Below are 12,942 nucleotides of genomic sequence, written 5' to 3'. Positions count from 1 at the left end.
ATCAGGGTGAGCAAATGACAACAGAATTTTCCTTTTTCCCCCATCTCATTAAATGTGGTAAAACACAAAAGCTCAACCATGCATGCTTGACTTGCAAAACCAAACCCTAACTGTTTTTTGTGGAAGCTCAAATGTGTTTGTGTGACACACATGAGAACAAACCTAATTGGTATAAAAACCCTTCAAGCACATATTTGATGAGCTCTATGTGTGCGAGTCAATCAATGCACATTATATATATATATATATATATATAAATTAAATCTGTTCATCATATAAAGTAATTGTATCTCTTGGATTAAACTGCTCCATTCATATGGATTACTTTTACAATGTCTTTTTGATACGTGAAAGCTTTGGTTGTATGAGACTTTCAATAGAGAGTCAGAAATCTCTCAGGATTCAATTAAGAAAAAATCTTCATCTGTGTTTCGAAGATGAACAAAAGTCTTATGGGTTTGGAACACATGAAGAAGACTAAATGATGACAGGATTTTCACTTTAGCGTGAACTAATCCTGCATCCACAGTGTATCGCCGATGTGCTTGAAAGCTGAAAACATTTGATTAGACCTTTCATAATACTTTTAGTATTATGTATTAAGTTATTATGTATAAACTTGTGTGTGTTTAGCTGTAAAACACGATCATATTCTGTGATTGTTTCTATGCATCGTGAGCCCTCTTACATCACGTTACATTGTAACATCGCTAACATTGTATTTAGCCACAAACACATTTCATAATACTTGCGAAGTTGTCAAATTGTCTGGTGAGTGCTTTATAATGAGTGCTGGCCAAAAAATTGTGCTTTGGAGGAGTTTGCGAGGGTTAGTAGTATTTTTTGTACATATGGGGATCAGACATTCCAAACACAGACACGAGCATAGACTCTGACAGAGTAACTGTTTCACTGATGTTTTCACACATTTAGAATGTTTTTATTTTTAGTGTGTATTTTGCTGTAATAATAACAATAATAATAAATAATTATGCTGTAGACCAAAGAATTCTAGAGCTGCAGCCATTATGTCATTTTTTGGCTTGTAGGGGTGCTGGTTATCGGGTTAAGGTAAATACACAATACACTGAGGAACTATACAATAACTCTTGTTTTTTTGAAAAATATACAATTCTTGAAACTTCTGGAACCACAAAATGAATCATAAGCAGCTTTTCCACCATCGGGCCAAACCATTCTCATTGCTTAACCACTCCATTCCGTGCCAGTCCGGTCCAGCCGGATATGGTTTTACTTTCCACTGTGGGGCTGATAACGGCCACTCTTTGGAATGTAATACAAATGCGTCAGTCATTGCCTTGGTAACGTAAGAGTTTACAGATGATATGAAATGTAAATAGCGACCGCATTATGCAGGATGATCAGATATTTCTTTAAATGTTATTATTATTTTGTGTTTACGCCACTCAAATAGTGCACTTGGCCAGCTACAGAAAAACTGTTAGCAAGGCAACAGACAAGTGACCAATCCTGAGTGGTGACTAGGGTTGTAAAGGGGCGGAAAAATTCCAGTAAATTTCTGGAAACTTTCCATAGGAAGTTAAGGTGGAGAACTTTGTAAATTGAAAATTCCCAAAATTTTTCAACCCTAGTGGTGACATCACTACACGCATTAGCGTTAGCCAACCGTGCTAAGAATTCCGGGCTGAGAACAGTGTGTAATCGTACCATGCCGAACCAGGCTCAAGTGGGAAATATATTTGGAACATTTCATAACTGTTCTTAGAACCGTTCGGCCCGATGGTGGAAGAGAGGATAGTTAATTAATTTGATATATCAACACTCCCAGTTTCTGTTAATATAAAAAGTTTGCAAACACAAGCAGCTTTGCCATAATTACAGTTGTTTCTTTACCAGAAGAAACATCTTCACCTGTATGGGGGGCCTTTGAATATTGTGCAGGATAATAGAAGGCCTTTAGGTCAAAAAGGTTGAGAACACTGATAATAATTTTACACTCCTGCAAACAACAGTGCTGGTGTTCACTTTCACACGCTCACTGGGCGTTCACTGCTTTCACTGCAGGTTACACTGTGCTATGTGTGATCTGAACTCATGATCCACCTGCTATTAAAACTAACAGGTCTTCCAATGAAAGAGTATGCGTACCTTCTTTCAAGGTCCATTTGATTGTTCCAGATCTCTTGCTGACGGCATGAAGGTTCCCGTCCAGCGTGGACACAAAGAGCAGACTCTCTGGTACAGACACCGTACTGCTGCTGCAGAAGCCCTGCAAACACACAGCATCACTGCATCCGTTTTCTTTGGTTTGTCTTATTATTCACAATTTTGTTAAAAACAGTAGTGGCCAAAAGTGATGTCCGGCCTAAGAAAATTGACATCTTCACCGTTAATTCAAATATTATTATTAATCATTTGTTAAAGATTTTATATTGCGCAGTGAAGTCAATAGATTTATTTGTGATAATAACACAATGAAACATGCCAAATTGTGCCAACATCATTTTTGGCCAGGCTGTCATACAAAGAAATTATGGAATAATGGAATATTAATAACTCAAAATGTTGTACTTAATTAATGCTTTTTCCTGCATTTTTTTTGCATAGTAAAATAAAACCTGTAGCTGTAGTTTGCCTTTTTGGCCAAATAATTTTGTCAGAAAAATACCTTAACAAGTGTTTTGTTATTCCTTCATATTTAAAATATTTAAAAATGATAAAATATTTTCCTTATATTTTGATGATTTAATCGAATTTGTAGGGTCATTAAAAACAAATATCTCTACCTCTGGACACCATGGCCACTGTATATTGTGAAATACTTGATATTCCGACTCTCAAATATGTTTAAGTAAATGTATTTTGTGTTTTAAACAGTTCTACGTCAGAGCCTGTCAGATTCACAACATGTAAATTCATTAATTCATAAATTCATCCCTAATGACATGAAAGTGAGTGACGGACAATGGGAATAAGAATAGAGTAAACTTTATCATGACCTACACATGTGATTGACGTGAATAAAACATGTTGTCAAATTATATTTGATTTTTTAAAATTTATATTTATTTGACAATATTTACTAAAACAATTCAAAATAATAAATCTTTTTAAAAGTAATAATTTGAACTTGATAAAAATAAATCCGTAAAATAAATAAATTCATACTTTAAATAGAAGCTTCTTGATTGTGTAATAATACTATTATAATTTTTTTCACAAATAGAGAAAATTATTAAAAAAAAAAAATGAATAAAAGAGAAGTAAACACTCCAACCCAGTTATCTGGTAAGTCTGTGTGGACTGGGAATCATATTTTCTCAAAGACCAGACAACAACATTTATAATTACAGTACAAAGTGAATACGACATGGCTGTAAACTGGAAAAAGCACAGCATAGTTTGAAACCAAGGATTTAAAGTTGCTCGCAGCTGAAATCTCCTCTGCACATTCAAATTCACATGGAAGGACCGTCATGCACGGACTACATGCATTTTATACAGGCTATACAAACAAGAAGATATAACAGCTGGATTTGCTGAACTTTGCCAGATTTGAGGCATTAAAACAATTATCAGCCGATAATTGAAAATATATGCCTTGGTGATATATCGGTTGACCACTACTTCTGTGTATTTAACCATCTGTATTTTACCATTATTTGGTTGAAAACATATTATATTTCTGGATGCCCAATGGAAGAAAGCACTAAAAACTCTGCAGTCTTTATCGTGAAACCCTTAATATACCACTTGCATTGAGGGTAATGGAGAAAACCGAAGGAACATAAAATCTGTCTAATTAGATCTAGGTATTAAAAATCGTTACCGGTTTGACCATAAACTACTATAAAACTCCTTACATTTAATGCCACCATTTTTATATTTTATTTTCATCGTTAAAACCATATTTGATTACCGCGATTTGAAAAAAACTGATGGTAAATACTGTCCAATATTAAACAAAGTTAGCAACAGTCTCAGCATTCAGGTTTTGTTTTGTGTGAAACCGTGCCAAAAGGAAGTGAGATTTTACATTCATTTTTTGAATAGATATCAATGGAGAAGAGGCTTCAGTACACTGAATAAACTGCTTTTGTGAGGAAATAGCTGATCACTTAATGAATCGACAGCCTGTCTGCTAATTTTCAACATGTTTGACATTAATTTGTTTAATACAAAACTGAAATGATTACAGTGGGTGTATCAGTACTTTTTGAACATTTCCACTTTTCCAGCACATTTTAACAAGACCATGATAACATTGTTAACCATGATCATTTTGGTCACTTTAATCATATATAATTAGAGCCATTAACATGCATTAGAACCAAAAAAGTATACTAAAGATTACAGCTACAGCACGTGTATTGTAAAATGAGGATGCAGTTGATATTGCAGATATAAACATCCCATGTGCAATGCAGGCAGAGCAGATCTGGGTTGCATGTGGAAGTCAATAACTTAAAGTTCTTTTGTGTGGGCTGGTTTGGACCCCGTACAGCAAACAACAGAGTGCTACTCTGAATATGAAGGCGTCTAGTAGGACTAGGAACTAGTTCAGTTAGTGGATTTGAAAAGAGAACAAGCAGAAATGAGCAACAGGCACAGGGTGGAGAGTGGACCAATCCAGAGCTGAAAACATTAAAACTAAATACCTGTCTCAAGGCTTGTCCACACCACAACAAATGCTTGGTGCAAAGATTTGGTGCAATAAACATTTTAACTTGAATGAAAGGCTGTTAATGTGTCTGTTCAGGCCAAGGTGAACATTCGTAAGCCATTATCGCATTCACAACACATTTTTTTTTTTTTATTTTACAAAGAGCTGTTTTTCACACTGCAAAGAAAACTGGTCAACCAATAAAAATTGTGCTTTTGGTCATGTCTAGAGCCACTGCTGTTACAGTGTTTTTTTTTTTTTTTTATACATTTATACATACTGTCAAACCAAAATTTATTCAGACACCTTGAACATTTCATTCATTATTACAGTTTATTCACTATAGTTTAAAAAAAAATGGTAATAAAATATGACAAGATCTCAGAGTTAAACTGTGTCAGAAAAAATTAATCTTAATTATGTTAGATAACACTTAAGCAAAACATGGTCAGGTCAAAGTGTTTGAATAATTTTTGGTCCCAAATTTTTATCAGTTTTACTGGTAGTCCACTGCATGAAGAATTTTTGGGTATAATATGTCACAGTTTACTTTATTTTACTATCCTCACTTACATAAATTAACTATAGTGTCCTGCACCCACTAGTAAAAAAAAAAAATATAAAAAATTATATCTAGTGTCCGAATAATTTTTGGTTTGACTGTATATAAACACCATAACAAATACAAAAATCATATAACAACAGTTTGAAAACATTCTGTTTGACTTCCTTTCTTTTCTGTAACAAACGTGTCAGAAATGGAAAGTTTTATGTATCGGGGTGTTTCTGCTTTTCCATAAACTCCATCTATGTTTATGTCAGAGATTGAATTTGCATTTTCATTCTGCCCATCCACTGTTTTTCATGCACTAGTCTGCAGTCAATGCTGAAATTTTGTCTTGATGCGAACTAGGGCTGGAACGACACGCAGACGTAATCGATTACGTCGACAACGTAAATTAGCCGATTTGCGTGGAATGCGTCAATTCGTTGCACTGTTTATGTTCCCCAAAGATGGTGGCTATGCCTCCAGGGCATGCTGAAAATCAGCTGTTATTACAAAAATATAGAGTCCAATCTAAAGTATGGGAATTTTTAAAACAGAGCGTGCTCTGCACGCGCTGTAAAACTGAAATGCCATAGGCTTACCACAGCAGCAAAACTTGCATCTGAAGAAAACATCCTGGGGCTCACTTACCTCAAAACAACCAGACGGCAACATAAGTATTTGGACTATTAATGTGAATTTTTTTACACAGCATTAGAATAGAGTTGTCAGTCCCATATTTAGTGCTTAATACAGCTGCGTTCATACAGCATTCTGTTTTACACGAGCTGCTGTGTCTTCGAGGCGCACGGCTCAAACGTACTCTCTGCAACCAGTTACAAAGCATTTAATGCTTTTGTTGGCTATTTATAATATCTAATGGATAAACTCACGCCTCGATTGGACTCATTTATTCAATAACACGGTCAATTGTGGTAAACTTCATGGTTTTATGGACAACGCCATGTTAGAAACTGTAGCTATGGTTAGTTAAACCTACTCGATTAATCGGAAAGTAATCCATTGAAAAAAATAATCATTAGTTCAAGCACTAGCTCTGGTGGATCTGTGGATGAACGCAAATCATTTCTCCATCTCCATAAGTAAACTAAATAAGTCATGATTATACAGTTCACTGTGGCTCTCACATTATATGATAGATTCATATAATTCATTCATTCATATATTCTTTCATAAAATTTCTCTCAGTACTTGGCCTCCTGTCATGTTTTCACACAAAACAAAACCTATGCTGCGCAAGTGCGCATGAGACTGTTGCTAACTTTTCTCAATGTTGAATAGTATGTAACCTACCGCTAATGTGCTATTTAACGTTTACAGCAGAAACTTCTACCCAAAAGCAACATGCATTGCTCTGAAATTGTGATGAAAGGTAAACATTTCATCAGTTCAAGCATTCCCTGGGAATCAAATCAACGATCTTGGCAATACCAAGAATCATCGCATTCTCTTTTTCTTTTTAAAAGTGTTACTTGAATCCAAAAGTTGCTTCAAACAACAACACCCAGTTTTTGTTGATTAAAAAAAAAAAAAAAAAAAAAAAGTTCAGACAAGGAAAGAAATGCACAGTGTAAGTCACCAGACTAGGCCTGAAAGCTAAACCTGACCTCTAGACAGACTGTTGTTCAGCCACATTAATTCACAGCGCATTTCTCAAAATAAACCCGACCCTGCTCACCTAGAGAAACTAGTTTGGCTGCAGGTTCAATAAACAATGAGACTTTATTATATTATTTATATATGATGGCATATAATGAAACAATGATTGCTAAAGTCCAGAGATTTTACTAATAGAACTACCAATCTCTGTGCAAAAATATAATCTTTCTAAAGTCATTTTTACACCCCTCTAATTTGGCTCCAAATCTCAGGTAAAAATTGTCATTTTGACCTCCCTCTACAAAATAGCAGATTACTCAGTAAATTTACATCTGTGACATTTAATATTTTGGCTTTCATCACTATTTATGTTTGTCTTTCTACAGAAAAAATATTAACAAAATCAAAAATTTAAGCCGGGGACCTCTGGTTGATTTGACACAGAATGACCCAGGAATAAATTACAGTTTAGAATATATTCAAATAGAAAACAGTTATTTTAAATTGTAAAAATATTTCACAATATTACTGTTTTTGCTGTTTTCTTTTTTAGATCAAATAAATGCAGCCTTGGTGAGCAGAAGAGACTTCTTTTAAAAACATTAAAAAAATCTTACTGATCTAAAACTTTTGATATATAATATACATATATACTTACACACACACACTACACATTCTACTGATGATGTGCTGAAGTGATAATCAGTTTTGTTTTTTGCAGATTTAGTGGCTTGAATCTGATGGTTAGCGTAACTGAGTCAGTGCAAACATTACACACCTGTGCAATCTCTCACGACCTCACATGGACCCGATCACCATCGAAACACAGCAGCAGCGTGCTCTTGGTTTCAGGAGAGAACAGAAAACATCCAGCACATCTGCTGGAGCCACAGCCACAGCCGTAGCCGCAGCCCTCTCTGAACTCTGATACCACAGTCATCACACTGCAAACACTCCTTCAGAGGTCTGAGAGATTACTTCAGGACGACATGAAAACAAACAGAGACCAGAGATCTTGGGAGGCTGCTACAATCCGCAGTGTCATCTTGTCCACTTATAATGTACTTTATGACTACATTTGTGTGATGCCAAATATTGTTGGGCATTAGAGGTTCACAACGACACCACAGATTTACCACTTATTGTAGTTTTATGGACATAAAAATATGGGAAGTATATGGGTCAATGACGGAATTTTTTATATTTTTTATTTTCATAAGGGTCAGTTTTTGAAAGTGAGACATATACATCCATAAATAAGCTTTCTATTGATGTATGGTTTGTTATGATAGGACAATATTTGGCCGAGATTTGGAAATCTGGAATCTTAGGGTGCAAAAAAAAAAAAAAAAAAATCAAAAATCAAAATATTGAGAAAATCACTTTTAAAGTTGTCCAAATGAAGTCCTTAGCAATAAATATCCACTAACAAAAATTAATTTTTTATATATTTACAGTAGGAAATTTACAAAATATCTTCATGGAACATGATCTTTACTGATTATCCTAATGATTTTTGGCATAAAAGAAAAATTAATAAATACAATGTATTGTTGGCTATTGCTACAAATATACCCGTGCGACTTATGACTGGTTTTGTGGTACAGGGTCACATTTCTTAGAAAAACAAAACAAAACAATTTTAACAAAACTGCTTCATTTGAAAAACTTTGTCCACCTAATTGTACAAATTCATGTGCCGCAACCAATATGCAGAAAAATGCAGATTGGTCCATATAAAAATATTGTCACAATCTATGTGTATGTGACAATTTTTTTTATGCTCCTAATTCTGAGGAAAGTTCTTTTTTTCCATTTCCACAACATTAATGGAAAGTGCATATATAGTGAGCAGACATCAGACATCATCGCCATTGACCAATGGTAGTTCGAAGGTTTTTACCATCCAGGGCAAACATTTGTGGAAAGTTATTTTTGGCAAGCTGTTTCGAACTCCCGAAACAAACTCCTGAAACAAACTCCAAACGAACTTCATTTTGGCCCGATTTTGTTCAAAATGATATCACACCAGTTCATTCTTCAATTTTGCGTGAAATATATCGGGGCCTTAATTTTCTGCCACCAGGGTAGGCTCCTCCCACAAAAAAAAAACACATCATACCTGTTTGCAAACACCCATATGGTCTCTAGACCTGGTCACAACTGAAATGAACTAAAATTGGATGTGAGCATAATTTTAAGGCCATAGAGTGTAAAGTGAAAGGGCTGTTTTACACTTGTTATATTTTTGGTCTACCGAGTTCTTTTAAAGAGGAATCAAGAGCGAAAACACCAAAAGTCAAACTCTGCCTAATCTAAAATTATAACTGAACTGCGGGCACTCATTAATTTAATGAACATTAAAATGCTTAAAAACAAGCAGTTGCTATGAAGCTTAATAAAACGAGGCAGACATTGCATCACCCCGTTGCATAATAATACCCTAGCTAGTGCAGTGCAAAACATTAATTTGAACTCTACGCAAGCAGTGTGTCCACAGCTGTACACAGCAGCGCCTGATGCTGGAGCGAGGCTTTATAAATCATGTGATTCGCAGGTCCAACCTTCCACATCCTCATTCGCCTACTGCACAGCAGAAAAGGGAAATATGAGAAACTATTTTAATAGACACTTGCTACATGTGCATTCATTAAAGACTACTGACACATACTGCTAATCATAGCTGGTATGCTGCAATTTAAACTTTATTTAATTTATTTACTTAACTTCATTTACTTAATTTGTGTAATATGTTGTAACTATTTTCTAAAAACCTAAAAACTATTTTCTTTCTGCTGCATTTCACACCATTTAGCTGTGACTATATAGCACAATATGTGACAATATAGCACATTTGTATATTTTTAATGCCTACTGCTTTCTGTACTCAACAAGAAAGTTATCCATTATAAACTTTATCCAACTTCATGTACTCTTCTCCAAAATGTCTTCCAGCAAAATATCAGGGAACCAATAGATATGAGAGCAGATGTTTATTTAAGCCATAGATGGTAATGAGATGAACACTCTCATTAAGGTACAGAAGAATAAATGAAGAGCTGTAAAATCCACATCCATAAAAATTCAGCTAACGCAAATTACAAACCCAAAGTGCCAATAGCAAAGTCCATTTCAAGACTTTCTGTTCCTAAAAGCTAAGAATCTCAAGCTAAGTCATCTAAAAAAAGGAAAACAAATCTCTATAATATAAATGCACCTTCAAAACATTTTAGTACTGAACAGCACATTTAAGTAATTTGCAAGTCAATTGGATAAAAGTGTCAGTAACACTTTAGTATAGGGAACATGTATTCACTGTTAACTACAACTTTTCACTCAATAAACTCTTAATTTACTGCTTATTAATAGGTACTAAGTTAGTTGTTAAGTTTAGGTATTGGGTAGGATTAAGAATGTAGAATATGGTCATGCAGAATAAGGCATTAATATATGCTTAATAATTACTAATAAACAGCCAATATTCTAGTAATATGCATGCTAATAAGCAACTAGTTAAAAGACCCTAAAATAAAGTGTTACCAAAGTGTCTGCACAATTAGTAAATGTAAATTTGTTTATGTACATTTTTTGACTGTACTAAAGCATAAAAACACCATAATATGTTTGCAGAAATTTAGGAAACATGCTAAGTTCACATTCTCCAAAAAACAATGCTACGTTTTTCTACTTTGAAATGTGAGTTCTGTGTCTGAATGTCTGTTTCTGTTTTGGGCTGTGTGATCCCGCCCACTGCCAACTTACCCAATAGTATTTCAACACCCCAGGTTGCCAGTCGGCAGAATACAGCGTATTGCAGCCATGGAAGCCAGCAAACGAACTGGGTTCAGAGATCTCAGATTCTACCCGACCTAAAAAACCTCAGCATCCATCTAAAAAGCTCTATGAATGGGATCACATTAAAACGCGGATAAATCAACTCATCTGTAAGGCTTGTTGCCTTCCATTGTAAATTGTTTTTGCTCTTGTTGCGTGTCCTCAATCCGGCAACCCGACGTGAGCATCGAGTCTGAGTAGGAGGGCGGGAGAAACAACTATCTCCAAATTTTGAATTTGGACTGCAGTACCCATTTCAACCACTAGCTATCAATATTACATACTGCACCTTTAATAATGAATTTGTGCAATATGACAGTTACTTTTCTTAAATGAGACCAGCTCGAAGATGTATGTGGCCGACAAATGCGACCTCCAGAAGATGCAGCCTCCGAAATGAGACGCAGCTATGTCAGAAACACAAGAGCTGGGCCTCCGCTATGGCCTACTATGGCTATCACATGTCAGTTCTGCTCTCGCCACACAAGACTGTGATAAGAGATGAACACAGACCTCTATCTGTCAGCGGCCATGTGCTCTCTGCACAGGCCTACTGCAATCATGAGTCACTCATTTCCTGTGTGCTACAAGTCCAGACGTTAAAAAAAATCAATAGACCTTAGTCAGGGTAGACGTTGTGTTGAAATTAACATGGATGAAAATGAGATAGACTTACAGTCTGTAAAATGGCATGTAATGTACAAAGTAGAGGTATTCAGCCTTGCTCCTGCAGAGTTCAGCTCCAAACACACCTGAACCAGATAATCGAGCTCTTCAGGATCGCTCAGAAAATAAGCTGAAGTAGGCTGGATATAAATTGCCAAGAGCAGGGTTGAAGACCTCTGAAATAAAGGTCCAAAATCACACATGCTTTCACAACTTTCAAATTTGTTTAATGGAGTCTTGTTTTCATTCCTGTAAAAAAAAAAAAAAAAAAAAAAAAAAAAAAAAATCAAATATGGCGCAACCCTGAGGAAGGTCTATGCGGAGGAAAGTGTGCTAAAAAATTATAAAATTATGAACCAATATGGTTTCTTAATAACGGGATATGTGAACAGTAGGGGTGTAACAGTACATAGAAGTCACGATTCAGTACGTACCTCGGTTTTTGGGGTCACGGTTCTGTACGAGTTCGGTACAACAGGAAAAAGCAGAAAATCCCCAATGCTAAGTTTCTTTTCATTTATTTTGAAAAGTGCAAATTACAGTTTGTTCCACCTAGCGGCATTTAGTCCGCCCTGAGGTAGTTGGTACAGTACAGCCTCCTTTAAATTGACCAATGCTGCGCAGCAAAATGCAACGGGTGTTTTCAAACTTATTGGTTTAAGTAACATGTTGTGTATGGTCTACAATGTCATATTCTTGCTAGTGAAAGTTCATTGATATATTGCACAAAGTTCAATATTATGCTTTTTCAAGAAATCACGGAAAGATGAGCGAGAAGGACGACTACTACTACTTCATGTTTCCACAAGGAGACAGAGTGAAACGAAACCTGAGGCTTCCCATTTCCAGGACACGCATATTTCATCACTAAACTGTAATGAGACTTCCACGACACAAATCGGCACAATGCCAAATGATTTTGTGTCATTATAACAGCAGAAACAACTTGAAATACCTTGTCATTTTTGTCATACAGTTAAGATTAAGACAACATTTGAAAAGAGTCTGTTTTTATTTGTGTACACTCACAATAAAAACAAAACATTGTGCTTTTGTAAAATAAAGAAAACAAACAGGATGCCATTTTCTGCTGTCCCGGTTTCCTTTCATGAAGTTTGTGGAGCGCATCACAAAAAATTAATCGAAACTCAGCATATAGGCTACTAGCAAGCTCTTGCGTGCCATCTGAACTCTTGTTTTGGGTTGGTGCATAGATCGTCTCTTCTTCTGCTCTTTTTCCTGTTGTGGCAGTTAGCAAGCAGCATTGCTTTACCGCATGCACCCCCTTCTGGATTAGAGTGTGGAGTGAGCTTGTGACTGACTGTATTCATTATCTGACTGTATGTACCGAAACGTGCTATCCCTACCGTGACGGTTCGGGACGAATACATGTACCGTTACATTCCTAGTGAGCAGATATGGCATTTAACTTACAGTTGTACATAATGCGTATATATAAAATGCAATGAATTGATATTCAATGTTCCTGGATTATCTTGATCATATTAGGCAAAAATAGTGAAATTTCGCGAATTAACCCCGCAAACCTTTCATTTGGCAGCCTAGATCTTTATCTGTCACTCCAGAGCAGCCCACTGATGTCTGCACATCTCAGCATCAGTCATCAGAT

General features: G+C 35.7%; 1 protein-coding gene across 1 annotated transcript in view; it reads right to left on the bottom strand.

Annotated features, from left to right (window-relative positions):
* ern1 (endoplasmic reticulum to nucleus signaling 1) overlaps positions 1 to 12,942 on the bottom strand; it is a 38,084-nt gene that overhangs the window by 24,204 nt on the left and 938 nt on the right. The window contains exon 2 of the mRNA XM_051887088.1: positions 2,131 to 2,251. Coding sequence (XP_051743048.1) covers positions 2,131 to 2,251 — 121 coding nt within the window. The remainder of the gene's footprint in view (positions 1 to 2,130; positions 2,252 to 12,942) is intronic.

This window comes from Ctenopharyngodon idella, chromosome 3 (genome assembly GCF_019924925.1).
Source record: "Ctenopharyngodon idella isolate HZGC_01 chromosome 3, HZGC01, whole genome shotgun sequence".
NCBI lineage: Eukaryota > Metazoa > Chordata > Actinopteri > Cypriniformes > Xenocyprididae > Ctenopharyngodon > Ctenopharyngodon idella.
The sequence above is the reverse complement of the archived record's forward strand: the minus strand, read 5'-3'. Positions and strand labels throughout refer to the sequence as shown.